The sequence below is a fragment of the Tursiops truncatus genome, chromosome 15 (genome assembly GCF_011762595.2).
Source record: "Tursiops truncatus isolate mTurTru1 chromosome 15, mTurTru1.mat.Y, whole genome shotgun sequence".
Taxonomy (NCBI): Eukaryota; Metazoa; Chordata; class Mammalia; order Artiodactyla; family Delphinidae; genus Tursiops; species Tursiops truncatus.
In genome coordinates, this window is record NC_047048.1 from 21,842,849 (window position 1) to 21,863,556 (window position 20,708).

Here is a 20,708-nt window from a genome sequence, read left to right on the forward strand (position 1 = left end):
AAAATGCAGAAGTCTAGGCTCACTGAAATCATTCCTTTGATATGCGCGTCAGCTGTCTGGGGCCAGCATCCTGTGTTTTCTCATCCTGAGTTCCCTCAGGGCTCACCAGCTCACTTTGGGAGGTGGCGGCTGCAGTCACTGATGGCTGCAGCATCTTTTGATCACTGATATGGCAGAGGCAATGTTTTATTTCTCAAACTGAAGTGTAAATGTGTCATTTGTCTCCTGAGAGAGACATAAATAACTTTATTTACAGTTGTCTTCCAGAAAATGATATGAAAGAAGTGCATGTTAAAAACTCCCTATTGCCCCTTTTTTGAGACATACACTTCTTAGAATACAGTAAATAAGTGTAAAACCAATAGTTAAAGAATACTGGCTTAAAGGTGTGCAAACCTTTGGCCTCCCTCCAGCTCTGTCCAGAGAGAAAGCTGGCTTCTGCCCATGGTCCCTCCCTCCAGGCTTGGCTAACTGTTACTGCCTCTCTTGTCTGTCTCAACCCACAGGGCATGGTGGAAAGATGGCTCCAGCAGGTGGAACAGATGATGCTTGCCAGTATGAAGGAAGTTATTAGACTTGGGATTGAAGCATATGTCCAGGTAAATGAAAATTGGGGTACACATGCCAGGGTGTTGGTACACCAACAAGAACTTTGGGGACAAGGTTAAATGGAAGCCTGTCTTCTGCTAAAACCCACCCCTCTCCTGCTGAGTAACACCTGACCCCTCTGTGCCTCTTTCTCCTTTCCCTGTAAATCCTGGGGCAGTCTATGTATTTCTGAATATAAAACGTTCGCAGTTAGAAGCAGCAGACACTAGCATAGCCTGTGAGCCAGAACCCTTTGTTTGCTGTGGGGCAGTCCTTTCTGTGAAAATAATTGATGGCAAGCGGTTTATTTAGAGCCCCTCCCCAATTAAGCATCCCCTCCCCCAGGCTTTTTTAACATTACACATGCCCTGAAGGGCACAACTCATTAAGCTCCCAAAGCTTTAGGTGACCTGTGTAACAGAAGGCCTAAGGGAAAAGAACCTGTTGCAATTACTCTTTAGCCAGCTCCCAGCAAGGTTAATGTTGGCAGACTAGATATTTAGTCTCCTCTACTTTAGGTGCTCCTCACTTTGGGGCCCCCACCCCTATCCCCAGGACTTTTTCCATCAAAAAAAGGGGTATTCAATTAACACCTTCCCACTAAGTACCAAGGACTGACCCTGCTGCCCCTCTCAGTAGTATTTGCCTTGTAAATGAAAGACCAGTCCTTTGTCCCATGACATATTACAAATCAAAAATTAAGTTAAAGAAAAACGGCTACCTGTATGAAGTTATTTCATGCAATTGCATCTGTAGCCAGACACAGCAAACTTTTTCTGTAAAAGACCAGATAGTAAATGTTTTCAGCTGTGCAGGCAATATACACCAGGCACAACTATTTATCCTTGCCTTTCTAATAGAAAAGCAGCCTTGGATGATGGATTCAGCAGGGGGCGTGGCTGTATTACAGTATAACTTTATTTACAAAAACAGATATGGCCATATTTGTCCCTCAGGCTATAATTTCCCTATCTATAGTTTAAAAAAAGTTAGGGCGGTCATGGCTAAGAAAATCGTGGGGCAGTACTGCAATGTTATGTAGCTATCAAAAGGAGTAGTTATATAAATACCTTCTGAACAACACCTTGATTATAACTATGTAAAATCCCTGGATGGGAGCATTAAAGGAAAAAAAAGAAAGGAGTTGTTGACTGAAAAAAAAATGCACGACATGAGAGTTGTGAGTTACGTTTTATTTGGGGCAAAATGAGGACTATAGACTGGGAGACAGCATTTCAGATATCTCTCAGAAAATGCTCCAAAGATGTAGGGGGGAAGGTCAGTGTACCTGGGATTTTGGTGAAGGGGGAGTACATGCAATCATCACATATTTTTTGCAAAAGGTTGCTGCTGGTCTCGTGAAGGTCGCTGCTAGTCACGAGGAGCAGATGTCACCATGAAGGGTTTTAGTGCTTTCCTAGATACGAGGAGATGCAAGAATTGGGCTCATAAAATGGTTTCCTGAAAATATCTAATTATCTGAAGACCTGTTCTGCCAGTTTTTCCCAGAGCACACAGAGTGCCTCATTCCTGATCTCCACCCTGAACTCCTTGCAGGGGGTGTTGAAGGTCAGCAACTGCAGCAGGTCATAACTTAATCCTTGTAGAGGTAGCTGGCAAGTGACAACTTACAGGCGACAGAGTTAATGAAATTGTTGGTGATGATCCTTTTCTTTTTCATAAAATTCAGGGAGGAAGACATAAATCCGTAATCCCAGAAATGTCAAGCCTTGTAGCCTCGGAGGTTGGGGATGAATTTTGTTTTTGTTGAGGGGGTAAAATGGTGGTAGATGTTTTTAGGAAGTCAGTTTAACTCACATAAGATGAACTGACCCTACAATGTGCCCTACTGCACTTTCCCAGGTCCCTCGTAATCACTGGGTCTTGCAGTGGCCTGGCCAGGTGGTTATCTGTGTCTCCTCCATCTTTTGGACCCAGGAGGTTTCCCAAGCCCTGGTTGAAAAGACCCTACCGGTAAGTGAGCCTGTCTTGAAGCTTGTAGAGGAGATTTGAGCTTGATTATGATTTGAATGACATATAATTAGAGTAGCCATTTTTCTAAACAAAAAAATAAACAGCCCCATGGTGTCACAGAAGGCAGGGTTCTCTTTGGGACAGAGATTTGGGAATTAGGGCTGTCCTGGAGTTCTGTAGTATAAGAACTCTCACATTTCTTCCCAGACGGAAATTCTAGGCTGCAGTATCCTGTTTCTTCAGCCTTTGCTTCCAATTGTCAACCTGGCAGAATTTCTACCAGCAGAGACTGCTCATCTTCTTCCTGGGCCAAGAAGCCACCTGGTCCTGTTTTCCTCTACTCTTCCTGCACCATATCCCTTCTTACCACCTCCAGTCCAACACTAACCCATCTCCAGCTTTTCCTTCAGCTTTCTCTTGAGACCAAGAATGCTCGGGTCCTGCTTGTCTTCAGATCCGGACACACGTATTTCCAGCTAACTCTGCCACCAATGCCTGTACTTGAGGGTTCAAGACCTGGATGGATTTGAGTTCAAATTCTGACACCTCCAACTGTTAGATATGTGACCATGGTCAAGCTACATAACCTGAACCTCAGTCTCCTTGTCTATAAAATGGAAGGAATTGTAGCACCACACCTTACTACTGTGAAGGGTTAAATGAGATGCTAGTAAATTATTCAGTACTTAGATCCTAGGCTATAAACCCCACAGGGCAGGGGGCATGTCTCCTTGCCTCACTATTATATCTCAGAGGGTTATTGCAGTGTCAAGCACATAGTAGTTGCTCAATAAATATTTTTTGACTGACTACATGGTAACTCCATTCCCAACATTTTTACCATGGTATAGTTTCCCATGATTATCTCATCAGAATTCCTGTTATTCCCCCTATATACAATATGATTGCCTGTGGCTAGAATATATTTTAATTTACTATATTTTGCTTTATACATTAAAATTAGAACATTAGTATTTGACCAAGTTTCACTTTTTACAGATATCTTGTTGATAATTCCTAAAAGATGTGTTGCACTTTACACGTGCAAACTGCTTTCATGTACATCATTTCAAACCTCAGAAACACTAAAAAATTCTGACTTTTGTGACTGTATCTCTGTGCCCCAGTTTTCCTACCTGTAAAAGAGGAGAGTGCTTCCCATCACACACTCAAGCCCTGGAGTACAATGAATGCTGAATGATGTGCCTTGGCATCCTAAAGGTGTTGGTACAGAATTGCTATCCATCCATCCATCTACCCGTTGTTCATTTAACAAATATTTGTTTGACGTTGCAACTGGGACTTTGCTGCTAGGCAAAGGGAATTAGAGGTGAATGAGACAGTCATGGTCCCTGTCCTCACGGATTTACAGTCTAGTGGGGGGAGATAAAAAGGCTCTTTTATAGAACTATGATACTGAAAGTACAGGGATCCAGAAAGCATGGGAAGGAAGGAGAAAAGAGAGGGGAAGATTTCCCAGAAAAACAGTGTCTAAGAGGAGACATAAAATATGAATAGGGACAAGAGAAAGCACTCCCGAGAGAAAGAGAGAGAGAGAGAGAGAGAGAGAGAGAGGAGAGAGAGGAGAGAGAGACCAGAATGTGCAAAAGTCTGACGATGAAAAGTACGGTGCATTCCAGCAACTGAAGGCAGTTTGGTCCAGAATTGCTGTGGAATGCATGTGGTTAAGAGAGATGCAGGGGGCAATTCCATCACCAGCGGCTTTACAGACACGCCGAGGGTGATGGGGGCACATCAAAAAGGCTTTTTTTTTGCTATGTACTACGGATATTATAATTAATAACAACCACCACTATTTACTGGGTGCTTTATTCACACCAGACATTGTGCCAAGTGCTTTACATACACTATCTTATTTAATCCTCAAAACCACTTGAAGAATAGCTATAATTATTGGGATTTGACAGATCAGGAGACTGAGACTCAGAGGGTTAAAATCATTTGCCAAAGAAGACCATAACAGGAAAGTGGGGAAAATGAGGTGAGCCTAGGGTGGTCTCACTTATTTTTAATTCTTTTTTTTTTTTTTCAGTTTTTATTTATTTATTTATTTATTTATTTTTGGCTGTGTTGGGTCTTTGTTGCTGCATGTGGGCTTTCTCTAGTTGCGGTGAGCAGAGGCTACTCTTCGTTGGAGTGCAGGGACTTTTGTGGTGGCTTCTCTTATTGCGTAGCACGGGCTCTAGGCACATGGGCTCAGTAGTTGTGGCTCGTAGGCTCTAGAGCGCAGGCTCAGTAGCTGTGGCGCACAGGCTTAGTTGCTCTGTGGCATGTGGGATCTTCCCAGACCAGGGCTCAAACCTGTGTACCCTACATTGGCAGGCGGATTCTTAACCACTGCACCACCAGGGAAGTCCCATTTTTAATTCATTTTTATTGTTTAACTCTTTATTTTGAAATAATGTCAGACCTGCAAATAACATTGCAAAAATAATACAAAGAATTCCCATACACTCTTCATCCAGATTCCCCACATATTAACATCTTACATAACCACAGTACAATTATCCAAATCAGGAAATCAACATTGATACAATATTATTATCTATTCTATAAACCTTTTATACTCATCCTGGTTCAGGATCCAATCCAGGATTACATGTTTACATGCATTTAGTTTTCATATCTCCTTTGTCTATTTTAATCTGAGTTTCAGGTATTTTGTTAATTCTGGTTTACTACCTAATTTATATATAGTAAAATTCACCCTTTTTAGTGTGCATTTCTTTCTTTTTTTGCGGTACGCGGGCCTCTCACTCTTGTGGCCTCTCCCGTTGCGGAGCACAGGCTCCGGACGCGCAGGCTCAGCGGCCATGGCTCACGGGCCCAGCCGCTCCGCGGCATGTGGGATCTTCCCAGACCGGGGCACAAACCCGTGTCCCCTGCATCGGCAGGTGGACTCTCAACCACTGCGCCACCAGGGAAGCCGTTTAGTGTGCATCTCTGAATTTTGACAAGCACATACAGTCGTGTAACCACCATCACAGTCAAGACATAGCTCCAAACACCCTAAAATTTTCCTCATACCCTTTGTAGTCAACCCTTTCCCCTGTTCTCAGCCTCTGACAACTACCATTTTGTTTTCTGTCCCTATAGTTTTGTCTTTTCCACAATATTATAAAATGGAATCATATAGTATCTAGGCTTTCAAATCTGAATTCTTTCAGTTAGCGTAATGCATTTGAAATTTGTCTCAATGTTAATGACTAGGGGTGAGGGAAAGGGAGCTTGAGGGATGACATCCAGGAGTCTGGTTTGGACCATGGGGTTGTGGATGGTGTCATTCCAGAAAAGAGATTACCAGAAGAGAATCCAGTTTAACCCATTGTTCCATCTTACTCCCCTGCTAGGATTTTCTGAAAAAGAGCAATGATCAGATTGCACAGATTGTCCAGCTGGTGCGAGGAAAACTGAGCAGTGGGGCTCGACTCACCCTTGGGGCCCTCACAGTCATTGATGTCCACGGTAAGCAAGGAGGTTTCCCTCGCGTTACTGACTGTCCAGTAAGAGCTGCCAGGCTTGCCTCTCTCCCTTCTGGATGGAATGACTCAGGTCCCTTTTCTCATTAGGAAGAAGCTTCTCCAACTGAAAGTAAGTGAGGGGGTAAGGAGAGGAGTCAGTGCTTCTGTGTATCTCCATCTTATGTTTTCCCCTCCCATCCCCAACGTTTCTGAGACTTACCAACTCGGATCGATTTCCCTGTACTGACCTTAATGAACATTTTTGAATGCTTACTTGGTGCCAAGCTTTGTGCTAAGTGCTTGACATACATTGTCTTGTTTTCATACACATTTCACAGATTAAGAGCCTGAGGTTTATAGAGGCAAATAACTTGCTGAGAGGCACACAGCTAGTAAGTAGCAGAGATGCTTTTGTAATTTGAACTTATGTCTGATTCCAAACCCAGAGACTGGAAATGGGCAGTGATGCAGGGAGGGAATGGGTAAGAGAGGATGCCTTCCAGCTCTTCCTAGAAAAGAGAGAGAGAGAGAGAAGGAGAGAAGGAGGAAAGGAGGAAGAAGAACCAGGGTCTTTATGTAGAGCAAACAACCCCCACACCGTCACGCCCTCATCACCAAGGAAACTAGGGCTGGACCAAACTTGTTGCCTGGGAACAGTGTCTCTTTTGCTTACATACCCAACTTCCTACTGGCAGTTCATGCATCTCACTCTCTGTGAGGCTGATGCTCATTTCTTTTTTGGCCACACGGCTTGTGGGACCTCAGTTCCCTGACCAGGGATTGAACCTGGGCCACAGGAGTGAAAGCCTGGAATCCTAACCACTAGGCCACCAGGGAACTCCCTGATGCTCATTTCAATCCCTGATGCTCATTTCAATCTGATTTCATTTGGATAGACTAGCATAAAATCCGGAGGAGACAAGGCAGAAGGTGATCTTCATCTGGCTACATATTTAACTGGTAGGAGTAACAAGTGCAAGCATGGTTACTGCCCAGGATACCTCAGAGTGGTTGGGTTTACACACACACACACACACACACACACACACACACACATTCATGCACAAACACATGAACATGCACTGCATAGGGAAGGTATCCACAATGAAGTGCCTTGAGATTCACCTTCCTGGATCTCTCACACATACCCTGCTCCTGCCACCACTCTCTGGGTTCTCCCAGGAATCTGGTGTGGAATTAAATTCCTTGGGGTGAATGGAAGAGCTGTTGGTGTAATCTTCTGCAAGGACTCTTCTCTGTAGGGTTTTGGATTTTACTGTAATAAAGATTTCTCTCACAGAGAGGCAGTAGACTTACAGAAGTGTCCCTTTGCAAAGTTATATTTCTGAAATCCTGATTTCAAGCTGCTCTACTAGTTCTAAGATCACAATAGCACTTGCCCTGTGAGTTACCTAAAAAATAATGAATGATTCTCATAAACTTACGTCCATTCATCAACTTCAGGGCTCCCATCACTGTGAGAAAAGTAAATTAGGCTCACAATCCCATGACAGAAAGGAGAAAACCTAGAAATGTATCTCCTAGTTAGTTTCTCAGACACCCCCCTTCATGGAAAGAATACATCTAACAAGGATTCATGGGACCCCTGCCCTTGCTAACTGTATCAGGCAAGGCAGATCGTGTTCTCTTAAGAGGCCTGGAACAGGGCCAAAAGGGTCACACTGGGGATAAGATAGCATTTGGGGCAACTACATATTGCAAACCCCTCTGGTTCAGCCTCCCAAGAGTTTGGGAATGATAACAGTAGCTAATACTATAAATTTATATAATACATAAATACAGATGTTGCTTGAAGTTTGGGGATGGGCGAGGAGGATAGTTGAGCCTAAAATTGTCGAGATAGTGAGGGATGGCCTTGATGACATCCTCAGTCAGACCCTTCTGAGGAATCCATGAAGACGGGAGGATGCTGATGGCTCTGCAAGTGTGTGTTTCCACGTCTGTGTCCCCACAGCTCGTGATGTGGTCGCCAAGTTATCTGAAGACAGTGTCTGTGACCTGAATGATTTCCAGTGGATCTCCCAACTGCGCTACTACTGGGATGCCAAGGATGTACAGGTGAAGATGATCACTACAGAAGCCTTATACGGCTATGAGTACCTGGGAAACTCCTCCCGGCTGGTGATTACGCCCCTCACTGACCGCTGCTACAGGTAAACTCTGAAGGGCGAATAGAGAATTCCAAAAGGAAAACCTGGGGAAGAAGGTTAGAGCATCTTGAGTTTGTTACCTTCACCGTCTATATTTTAGTTTCTCAGATTTTAGAATTTTTCCCTTCATCACCATGGTCCCACAGATGGGCATGGAAACTGGGCCTTAGGCCAGAAATGAGAACCCAGTAGGAGTCCTAATCTAATGCAAATTAATGTGTTCAAACCAACAATTAGCACGTTGTTGTCTCTCCTTGAAAATGGCACAGTGCTTAAGTAGAAAGGTCTCCAGTGGCAGGGATCAAGATGGTGCCTGGAGATCCCATGGCCAGAGATAAAAAAGGGGCCAGGTAAAGGACCCAGGCAAGGAGTCTCGGAGCTCTGCCACCCAGTCTGATGAAGAGGTATGGCCATTCTGTGCTCAGCAGAGTGCTTTGCCACTTTGCTTGGAATTTATAACTTTAGAAATCTGGACTTTGTGAACTTGTCAATTTTGTGATGTTTAGATTTTTCTTTGATTTTTATACATTCCTTAGAGTGGAATTTTTTTATAAAAATATTTTTTATAAAAATTTTTTTATAAAAATAGTACCTGAGTATTTTTTAAATTTCAGAGTCCTCAGTCACGTGTTTTCTATGTTCTATGATTTCTGTTCTTCATTCATTTATCTATTCCACTCATTGTTCAACAACCACTTCTTGAACTTTCCTGTGCATGATGTATGACCTCCAGGAACCCTCAACCTAATGGGGTGGGGGAGAGACACACCCTCAGGTGATAACAAGAAAGTGTGTTAACTGAAATTATAGAGGCTCATACAAGGGGCTGTGGAACCACAGTTCACACATCATTCATTTCTAGCATTTATCTTGTGTCTGCCATATGGAACTGAATCAAATATGGGTCCTGAACTCAAGAGTTCATAACCTAGTGGGAGAAATATATTTATTTTCCATCATTCCATTGGCATTGGTGATCTTTGGAATGTGGAGTTTATGAGGATTTTTTACTTTTCTTTGATTCATTTAGTAAGTATATATTCATTTATCCATTCAATCATTCATTCAAACAAATGCTTATAGGTGTCACCCATGTACCAGGCGCCGAGATTACAACACTGAGTAAAATAGAACTTTTTACAATGATGATGTGTTGCTCATTTAATCAGGGAAAAATATTTAATTACTTGTCTGAGTCAAAACAAAATAAACCAAAAGCAAATTTCTTTCCTGTGCCTTAGGACTTGGCACTGAGTTCGCATTCTCTTCTCCTTAGGACACTGATGGGGGCTTTGAAGCTGAACCTTGGAGGAGCCCCAGAGGGTCCAGCTGGGACAGGCAAGACAGAAACCACCAAAGATCTAGCCAGAGCTTTGGCCAAGCAGGTAGGGAAATGCTGTCCATCCGCACACTCTTTTTCCCAACCCTCTCTGGACCCCTGTCCAGGGGAATTGGCATGAAGTTCAAGATGGCTCAGAGTAACAGGCAGAGTGGGGCTCCACCTCCTTCAGTGAAACAGGAAGAGGGGAGCCCCACCTCTGTTTCATGGTGCAGGGTGGTTCAGATGGGAGGAAACCCATCCTGAATGGTGCCCACATCCTCCCTCTCTCTAGTGTGTGGTCTTCAACTGCTCAGATGGTCTAGATTACAAAGCCATGGGGAAGTTCTTCAAAGGGCTGGCCCAGGCTGGAGCATGGGCCTGCTTTGATGAGTTCAACAGGATTGAGGTAACTCTGCTACTGGGCTACTGAATGGAGGGTTTGGACATGCAGGGACTTTTTTCTGGGCTCTCAGTTCCTCAGTGACAGGGACTTATGTCTCCTCTAAGGCCCTTTGCACAGAGTAAGTACTCAATGAACCAAACAAAAACAGCCCCAAGGAGACAAAATGCATATTTTATACACATAAACATTCTCACCAAATTGATTCCCTCACTCGCTCATTCAAAAATTTATTGAGCAGCTGCTCTATGTCAGATACTCTGCATGTGTTCATGATACAAAGATGAGCAAAAAATGGTTTTGCCCTCTAGACTGTTACAGTCTAGCAAAGGGACATAAAAATTAAACGATACAAATAGAATATGAGAGAAGTCTATAGCAGTGGTACAGAGGAGTCATCACAAAAGAGGGGGTGGTTAATTCTATTTGGGTAGGGAATCGAGATTAGGAAATGTAAACATGCAACTTGAACCAATAAACACATACTGTGGGTGAAGCATTATGCTAGGTGCTGGAACAAAGGTAAGACAAAGATAAGATACTCTGGAAACTACTCACACACACACACACATGTGCACATGTATGCATGCCTATACACACCAATTTTCCTTTCCTTTACCAAAACCCTAAATTGTGCTCCTAATTTTGAATGTGAAGGTCTTATTCTCAGGTGATGGGGTTCTTTCTTTGCTAAGTGAAGGGTACTTTGGCATAGTGGGGTTGGTGGCTGTCAGAAGCAAGAGCTCAAATCAACCAGCCATTCTCACTCCAGGTAGAAGTGCTCTCTGTGGTAGCTCAGCAGATTCTCAGCATTCAACAAGCCATTATCCGGAAGCTAAAGACGTTCATCTTTGAAGGCACTGAGCTCTCTCTGAACCCAACCTGTGCTGTCTTCATCACCATGAACCCTGGGTATGCTGGCAGGGCTGAGCTGCCAGATAACCTCAAGGTAAATACTGAGTGCGTAACTACTGGGTGTACTTTATGGTATAGAAACCTTCGGAAGTACCCGAGGGTCTCACAGAGAAGCCAAATGACGGGACCTGTTGACATTTTTCAGCTGTGAGAAGTAAAGACGTTACTTGGCTTCAGAACTCCACCATCTTCCCAACTAGGTCTCATGAGATGGGAGGAAATATATACATAGTAACCAATGGCAAAGAGGCAACAATGATCACTGGAAGAAGTATCACTATTTCTGTTGTCTACAGGGGTCAGACAGTTAATATAAATGAGAAAAGCCAGCTGGGCCTGGTAGGGACTCTGACAAATGCCCCATCTAGAGGCAGCAGCCCCTACTTAGCCCCAGCCTACTGTTGCCAAGCAGGAATTGTCAGATCCTCTCATTTTTCAGGAAAAGCCAGAAATTTGGATTTTTACATGAAATCTTATTTTTAGATCCTGTCTCAATGCAAAAAAAAAAAAAAAAAAAAAAAATCACTGTAGGCCAAATAAAACAGATCTGCTTATAAGAGAGCATCAAAGTTCAACACAGAGAACGCTGGTAGACCAAGACTAGAGCACGTGGAGCTAAGCTGGTTAGACCTAAGTGGTGTCCACACCAAAGCAGGCTGTTCCAACCAGCTAGAGAGAGAACAAGAGAGCTTGTATGTCCCTGGTACCTACTGCTGAGCTGGCCTGAGCTACAGCTGTGGCAATAAGCATTGGCCCTGCTGCTAGTGGGAGGAGGCAAGTGCCTCTGAAGGGGGAGAGAGAGAATTCCAACCAGGCCATCTTAAGGGAACAGGCACTAGATGACCTTAGCATGCTGCTCTCATGGAAGGAAAAACCACAAAGTGCAAGATGAATGGGTCTTCACCTGTGGGAAGAGCACCTAGCACCCCAACTGCATGAAAAGAGCAACCAGAGGGAAAATTCTAGGCCTGCTTCTTTATGGATTTCCTTTCAAGTTATTGCTCCATTCCCTTGCGTGAAAGACGTAAGAGAGACCTGGACAAAACCGACATTCGCTGACTTTAGTACATGATGCTCCAGCTGCTAGAAGCACATTTTGATTAGTTCCCTGGAATCTAATTCAGACAAGCCACTCCTCCTCCTCCTTGGGAATGGAAAAGAAGTCAGAGAGATCCCTAAGGGTGACTCTTCCTCTCTAGGTCAGCATAGGCCAGGGACACCAAAGTAGAATTTGGACCCACATTTCTCGTTTTAGAGTGCCCAGTTGACGTAACTCCCCCCTGCACCCCTCCCAGCCAACAACCACGTTAGATCTGCACAAACAACTTTCATGAGACAGTGTGGCATAGTAGAAGGTACCCAGGGTTGGTGTCAGGAAGCCTGGGTTCTAGCCCTGGCTCTACCTCTAACTGCATGACTTGGGCAAGTCACTTCTCCTCTAAGATCTAAGATATTAGATCCAAGATACTAGAAACAATAGCTGATGTTTATTGAGCCCTCACTATGTGCCACACACCTTTTTAAGCACTTCACTTACATAGGATCATTTGTTCTCATGAGAACTATGAAGAGGACACAGTTGTTAGTACAGTTTGAGATGAAGGACCTGAGGTCTAGAGGGGTTGCATAACTTATCCACAGTTAGTAGCTAGCAGAGCAAGGACCCAAATCAAGATTTGTCTGACTTCAGGATTCTCCTGATACATTATTATCCTGCATCCCTGAATGACTTCTACTGTCTACACTGAACACCGGAAAGCTCCAATAGTTGAATGATGCTCATTTGGCATAGGAGGATGAGGTGTTGCCAGGATACCAGCACCTAAGGCCTTCCACACAACCACTGAGGGACCCAATGTGACACATGTACCTGGACAAGGCTAGTGGGGAGGTTCATGGAGCAGTGGATCTGTCCAGTAAAGACAGTCCTTTTGCACTGATTTGTCCTCCAGCCCTCCTTTCCTTGATTGTCACTGGGTGGTCTGAATGATCATGTTACTTCTCTTTGCCTCTGTAGATGTACCTTCCCCCATTTTCACCTTATGTGTTTAGGTTCTTTACATGAAATCTTATTTTTAGAGGGCTGTTTCTTTTCCAGGCCTTGTTTCGGACAGTGGCCATGATGGTGCCAGATTATGCCCTCATTGGAGAAATCTCCCTCTACTCTATGGGGTTTCTAGACTCCAGAAGGTATGTTATATTGGCTTTCTAGTGGGTTCTAAAGAAAGAGTGACAGAGTGACTTTTTGTGGGGTGGATTCAAGGTAAATTGTCCATTGGAAAAAAAAAGAGAGAAACTTGAGAAACTGCTTTTACTCACAAGTTGATCTGAAAGCACATAGCCCTGGTCTTGGTTCTGACCCCATCCCTGGCTAGGAAATGGCTCAGATTACCAAGAAAGGGCCTCCACTCTCTTTGTATATACCTGGAGTTCTTCTAAGGAAGAATCGCTCATCTATTCTCTACCCTTCACTCTAACACACACACACACACACACTCCTAAATGACTTAAGGCGAGACTGAAAAACATGAAGTTATTCCAAGATTGAAGAGGAAAAATTAATATAATTTAGAATTAACATTGTTATCAATATAATATTTATTTACTCAAATCAACTTGGTTATCTCTCATTCAAGTATTACCCAGTTTTCTAAGACGGAGACATACACAAGCATCAGTGTCTTTATCACATGCACCCAGAGTTGTGAATATTTATTGTAAAATGCCTTTTATTGATCTATTTCAAATTTTACATTTGTCTTTTTACATTGTCTTGCCCATAATCAATTGATTTTTTGTTACTGCAGTTATCTCCACAGGCCCACAGTGTCTTGGTGGCCTGGAGGTCCTGCTGTTAATGCAAAAGGGGCTGCAGATATTCTCGACAGAATGTGCCGTCCCTCCTAGGCTAAGAGGCTGCCTCAGTCATAAGAGGCTTATTTTTTCTATAGGACACTTGGGTTACATTGATTTGCCTGTTCAATTCATTTATTTATTCAATTGGCAAACCACCTACCTTATGCCCAGCCCTGTGCCAGGTGCTGATGAGCAACACAGTCTTTGCTTTTAAAGTAAATCAGTCTTGTTAGGGAGGAGCCCTGCAAGGGGAATGTGCATAAGTACATTAGTTAGGGTAAACCTGACCTCCAAATTCCAATGGGCTAGCATAGCAAAAGTTTATTTTTCACTCCCTAGAAATCTAAAATGGGTGTTTGTGATCAGAGGAGTTCTTCCCCAGGGACCCAGGTTACTTATATCTCACAGCTACAACACACGAGCATAGAGGATCTTATGGAGGAGGTTTTTATGGACCAGCCCTCAAAGTGGCACACTTCCCTTTCATTCATATGCCACTGGCTAGGACTCAGTGATGCGGCCACCCGTAACTGTGTGGGAGGCTAGGAAATGTGGTTCCCCCCCGTGTGCCCAGGAAAAATAAGATATGGCAGTGCACATGAGCATACATGTATTGTGTGCTGAGTATATTAAATTTTGAATTGGTTTTCTTGAATTAAAAAAGTAAAACATGGATATTGAAAAAAATTGTAATGTTACAGAAATGCAAAAATGAGTGTCCCCTTTGTGACCCTTAGTCCTACTCTTTAGGCATTAACATTGTTAATCGTTTGACGTAATCTTCCCAAGTGTGTGTGTGTGTGTGTGTGTGTGTGTGTGTATGTGTGTGGCGTACACATTCATATATACAGATAAAAGTATAGACACATGTAGCTTCTTGTACAGTATATGTTATACATATGTATGTGCTTGCTGTTTTTCATCCTGCCTTTGAAAGAAAGTCACAGTGCTTCCTTAGCTCATTATGGTAACTCTGTGAAGAGGCCTTCAAACGATAGGGTTTCTCCATCAAGTTCGTGGGCAGGCCTGGCTTCTGCAGGGACAGGGCACAAGCATGTTGGGAATGTCTGCTGAGCAGGACATGGTCCTCTCTAGAGGGTCTGCAGACATGTCTTTGCTCTCCCAGTCTTGCCCAGAAGATTGTTGCAACCTACCGCCTGTGTTCAGAGCAACTTTCCTCCCAGCATCACTATGACTATGGCATGCGTGCTGTCAAGTCTGTGCTCACTGCCGCTGGCAACCTGAAGCTGAAGTATCCAGAGGAGAATGAGAGTGTCCTGCTGCTCCGGGCCTTGCTTGATGTCAACCTGGCCAAGTTCTTGGCTCAAGATGTCCCTCTATTTCAGGTATGTAGTGGTTTGGGACCTTGGCTAAGCACTGAGACTCGACATCCAAAGATGAAAAATGTTTTCGGCACCTCTTCCATCTCCTGACACCCCCTCCATTCTCTAGCCAGCATACCTATTGCCAGATACCCTCCCCCAAATGTTAAATAATAATGGTAATAGCAATATCCCTAATTCCTGATTTTAATAAAAACAGTTTCACTGTTAGGATATTTGCTGTTGAGTGTGAGTAATTGTTTATATCAAATGTAATTAGTTTTCTTTTGGAATTATTTTAATGCCTATCTTCCTAACTAGGCTGTAAGCTCTTTAAGACAGAAATCTTGACTGTCTTGTTCATTGCTAGTATAATGACTGAAAGACAGCACAGACTTATTAAATATTTGCTGACTTTTAAAATTCTGGGGAAGGAAAATCATGTTTAACAGATATTGTTAGAATTTGTAATTGTAGATAAGTTTCAGTACAGGAAAAATGAGGTTTGGAATTTTCCAAGGATTCCTGCTACCTGTAGATCTCATTTTAGAAAAATGTTGAGGTTATGTATCTGATAATTCATCTTTTTCACATCTTGAATTTTTGTTAACAGGGAATTATATCAGATTTGTTTCCTGGAGTTGTTCTTCCAAAGCCAGACTACGAAGTTTTTATGGAAGTGCTGAATGAGAACATCAAAAAGATGAAACTCCAGCCAGTACCTTGGTTTATTGGAAAAATTATCCAGGTTGATTCCTTGTACCCATGTGGGAATGTACCTGTTTACTGTTTGCTGAGGTCAGGAATAAGAAAGAACTATGGTAGATTGGAACTGAGCTGACAGCAATTGGAGATGCCTGGTTAGAGATGAAGACACTCAACAATCTGTTGTGCCTTCAGTTTTCATTTCCAGGAGCTGACTTTTAAAATCCAATATTTTTCCTATGACCATCTTCCCTGGGGTTTCTTTTTCATCATTTGGGGATGAAACAGAACCTTTCAGGGCATTGGGCTTTGAATTAGTCAAAAACCAACTTTTTTGGTTCCCAGTGACAGATATCCAATTCAAACTCTCTTAGTCAACCAAAGCGAATTTACTCACTTACCTAACTTGGAAAGTACAGAAATATGTTGGTTTCAGGCATAGTGGGATACATGTTTTTAGATAATGTCATTAGGAATCTGCCTGTCCTCATTTCTGGATTCTGCCTCTCTCTGCATGAAAAATTCATTTTCAGTTGGGCCCCCAGTAGCCTCACACTTAGATTGTCCCATGTTCAAGCCCAGAAGGAAAAAGAGCATCGTTCTTGGAGTGTCCTCAGCAAAAGTCTCAGGATTAGCTTTGAATGGTGCTCATAAAGTCACGTGACCATCCCTGAACCAATTACAGAGATAAGAAGTAGACTATAACCGCCCCACCTCTGCCAGAAGTGGAGGTGGAGTCAGAGCCACCCAAGTCATGTGGACTGGACCATGAAGTGGTGGTTCCTCAGGGAAAATCAGGGTGCTGTTACCAATAGGTGAAAGAACTGTTTCCACAGTCTTGACCCTGGAGAACCTTAGTGAAACCCCACACTAATTTCAGGGATCCTTCCCTAGGATCACTTTCTATGTAAAACTGACTTAAAGTCATAAGTCGAATAAAATAAGCCCCAAATGCACTTTTTCTACAGAATCACAGGACAGAACTACAAGGGATCTTAAATTCCATCTGCTCCTGGCTCCTTAAGAACACTGGCATCCAGAGAGGGAACAGATTTGGACTCACATAAACCTAGTTTCAAATCTCACCCCCATCAGTCTTTTGCTGTGAGATTTTAGGCAAGTTCGTTCACCATTCTGAGCCCTGGTTTCTTCGACTGTAAAATGGAGGGAGTAAAACCTTCCCCACAGAGTAATTTTGAGACAAGAAGTACATAAAATGCTAGATATAGTGCCTGATTACCATATCAAAATCAACCTCACCATCTCCACAAACATCAGAAATATCATCATTTTCCAAAATCATATTGTTATTTAGAATTAAAGGTCAAAGTAGGACCCAGGTCTCCAGATTCTGAGATCAGAATAAAAATTTTTAGGAATAAAAATTTTTTCCCAACTATTCATCAAATGTGCTACTCTTGACACAATTCATTTAACTTAATATTGAATCCCAATCTATTCGTTGGGATTTCATAGATGGACTTTTTTAAACTAGGCATGAGCTTTTATTTCCCATATTTTATAATAAAAGATTTAAACATGCAGAAAAATTGAAAGAATTTTACTGAGAATACCCATGTACCCACCACCTAGATTTTATAATTAACATTTTATAATACTTGCTTTATCATTTACCTATCCATCCATCCATCCATCCGTCAACTTATCTTACTTTTTTATGTATTCCAAAGTAATTTACAGACCTACAGATGAACTTTTATATAGTTTAGTACCAGTTTTCCAAAGCAAAATATATGGCGCTAACTTCCCTTTTGTATATTGATACCTTGATTATCCATTTAAAGTTATGTGAGGGGGAAGGTGAGAGGCTATTGAATCATAAGTGCCTTTCTCTCTTTTTTCCTAATGCACAGTCAACTCCATTTATCTTTATTCAATCTGAAATGTCTTTGCGGTCTACTTGAATGTAAACCTTACTTGATGGTTGGGGATTTTGTTGTTTTGTCCTCTCTGTCTGTAGAACTTAGAACAGTATCTGGCACATAATAGGTGTTTAACAAATATTTGCCGGCTCACTTTTGTCAGTACCTGTACCACCCCCATTGTCCTAATTTACACCCTCTGTATAACTCACTTCCAAGGTGAAAAATAATGCAAACAATCCTTAAAATAAAAAGCTTCACATATTCCCTCTTGCTGAGAGACTCACAGTTTAAAAGGAGAGAGAAAACATTTCACGTTAATATAAATGACCAAAGCATTTGCATTTCAACTGTCATGGACTACTTGTCACAGACAAAACAATTAGAAAATTCAAAAAATGAGCTTCCACTTAGCTGTTGATTCTCAAGGGTAGGGGCTAAAATTACATGGAAGTTCATTTATATTTTACAGCATCGCCCCTGGCTCAGAAAATACATTTTAATCTATTGAGAGTTCCAATCAAGTCAGAATAGCATTTAGGCCTTGAGAAAGGAAATTTCCAACAGAAATGCAGTTGGCTAAAATGACCATTGTTTCCTTTTCCTCTTTAAAAGCAAGCAGAAATGGTGCAATGAAAAGATTAGTGGCATTGAAGTCAGAGAGCCCCGTGGTCAAATCCTGGTTCCACCACTGATGAGCTTGGGCAAGTTAGTTAGCCTCTCTTGAGCTCAGTGTTCCCACCATTTAAAAGTAGTTAATGATACCTGAGTGGATTAAATGAAATAACTTAGGTAAGTCAGTGCTGCTTAGCACATAGATAGGTGCAGAGCAAATAGTATTTCCCATCCCTTAAATAATCTGAGATGCACACATAGAGTTATTCATCCAAAAGATATTTAAACAATAGATGACAAATAAAGGACTGCAGTCCTTGTTCCTTGTAGACATCTGACTAATTGCAGTTCTGGGAGGTCTGCAATGATTAACTTCTTATATGATGTCTCCTCCCAGATCTACGAGATGATGCTGGTAAGACATGGCTATATGATTGTCGGAGACCCCATGGGTGGCAAGACCTGTGCTTATAAAGTGTTGGCTGCAGCTCTGGGTGATTTACACGAAGGTAAAACTCGTATCCCTGGCTTCCAGGGAGGACAGGAATCCCCACTCAGTTGACTGGCTCCATAGAGATGATGCCAGGCTGTTAACTTTACCATCCCTGATTTGTGACATTAGAGCCAGGAATAGAACATGGCACACAGCGGTCTGCAGGCAGAGAATAAAGAGGAGGAGAGCTTCTAACGGGGGATTTTATGTGCTTCATTAAAGCTGGAGGAATTTTCTCAAATGCTGAACAGTGGCTTCTCCAAAGGTTTCCCAATGAGAGGGAAACTCCTGCCACTTGCCTAAACAAAACTGTCCTAAGAGGAGATCATTGCATGGTTTCTTTTCTTTTCCTTTTTTTCTTTCCATCCCTTCTTTCCCTCTCCTTTCCTTTTTTTCTCCCTCCCATTCTCCCGCCCTCCCATCAACCCTACCTCCCTCCTTCCCTCCCTCCTTTCCTTCTTTCCTTCCTTCAACTTAATGTAAAAGATAAGACCTCAGACTCTTGAATGAAACCCAGACCTTGGGCAAATGACTAAACCTCTTTTTGCCTCTGTTTTCCCAGCTGTAAAATGGGATTGTTGTGATAATTAAATGAGATTATGCAGGTAAATAACCTAGCTCAACAAATAAAAGCCATGTTTATTGCCAGAGAAACAGTTTTGAGGGTTTTTTCTTTTATAAATCACAAGGCTGTGGTTTTGAAAAGCAATGCCTTGCTGTGCCTGTGTTTACAGGATCCCTTCCAGTATGCTTCATTTTAATATTTTTTTCTAATAACATTGAGTTACTGCTGATTGAGTTACTGTGGAATTTTTGAGTTTTTTGTTTTGGGCACTAACTTGGCCTTAATAAATTGTTATTTAATAACTTGGGCATTTCAAACTTAAGTAATAATTTTGTCATTGAATATAATTTAGGAAACTAAATGAAGAGAAAGGAGGTTACCCCATTGTCTTTGCCTCAGAATTCTGCAGAAATTATTCTTTATTTAGTTCGTGGCTCAGGCACTCCAGTTTTCCCTTACTTTGAAGGATCATGTAAAAGTGTGGTTATTTTCTGTTATTAAATACATACAATGTGCCATCCATCAGCCTGTGTATTCTGGTTGGGTCCTGGTGCTCCATTTCTCAGGGGACACTTATTGGGCAGCTAAAAAGAGGTTTCAGGACTAAGCTAGCCCTTCAGATAGACAAAAGGAAAGTAACCGTCATTTTCCAGAATCCTTTACCTGTCAGCTGTTTCCTTATCTCAAGTCAAAACCAAGGTTCTAGGGTAGCCAGTTACGTAAAGAGACCTGATTATATGGCATCTCTCTCCTTTACTGCCTGAGTTCTTTTAGGCCCAGGCAGACTTCTTTAGATCTGACTGGCACATTTGACTTGTTTGAAGTGAGCCTCAGAAAACAATATGGTGAGAAACTAATAGCTGTAATAACCTAACAACTTAAGGCTTTGCCTATCCAGTTATCCCAATTTTTATACAGACTGAGTACAAATTTTAAGGACTATCCTTGGATGGCATATTGATAAAAGTTGTTTGGTCTTTTAGATGGCATTATTTCTTGTCCTAATGTTCTGGTGTCACCAGAACTTTTGTAACTTGTGTTGGACCTTCTTGCCCAGCCAACCAGATGGAGGAATTTGCTGTGGAGTACAAGATCATTAACCCCAAGGCTATCACCTTGGGGCAGCTGTATGGGTGCTTTGACCAAGTGAGCCATGAGTGGACAGATGGTGTCCTTGCCAATGCTTTCCGGGAGCAAGCATCTACTTCGTCTGATGACCGCAAGTGGATTATATTTGATGGGCCAGTGGATGCTGTTTGGATTGAAAATATGAACACTGTTCTGGATGACAATAAAAAGGTACCTGTCTGATATCACTTTTACATGGGTGTGCAATAAACTCTTTTACTGAAGTTAGTGATTGATCAAAACTATATAATATAACAATGGAATATTACTCTGCCATAAAAAAAAACGAA

General features: G+C 42.3%; 1 protein-coding gene across 1 annotated transcript in view; it reads left to right on the forward strand.

The window, feature by feature from the left end:
- DNAH3 (dynein axonemal heavy chain 3) overlaps positions 1–20,708 on the forward strand; it is a 198,285-nt gene that overhangs the window by 87,799 nt on the left and 89,778 nt on the right. Inside the window, exons 27-38 of the mRNA XM_033839481.2 lie at positions 507–599; positions 2,452–2,562; positions 5,934–6,048; positions 8,020–8,218; positions 9,492–9,600; positions 9,829–9,942; positions 10,709–10,885; positions 12,950–13,041; positions 14,834–15,053; positions 15,643–15,777; positions 18,630–18,741; positions 20,348–20,589. Of these exons, the coding sequence (XP_033695372.1) occupies positions 507–599; positions 2,452–2,562; positions 5,934–6,048; positions 8,020–8,218; positions 9,492–9,600; positions 9,829–9,942; positions 10,709–10,885; positions 12,950–13,041; positions 14,834–15,053; positions 15,643–15,777; positions 18,630–18,741; positions 20,348–20,589 (1,719 nt within the window). The remainder of the gene's footprint in view (positions 1–506; positions 600–2,451; positions 2,563–5,933; positions 6,049–8,019; positions 8,219–9,491; positions 9,601–9,828; positions 9,943–10,708; positions 10,886–12,949; positions 13,042–14,833; positions 15,054–15,642; positions 15,778–18,629; positions 18,742–20,347; positions 20,590–20,708) is intronic.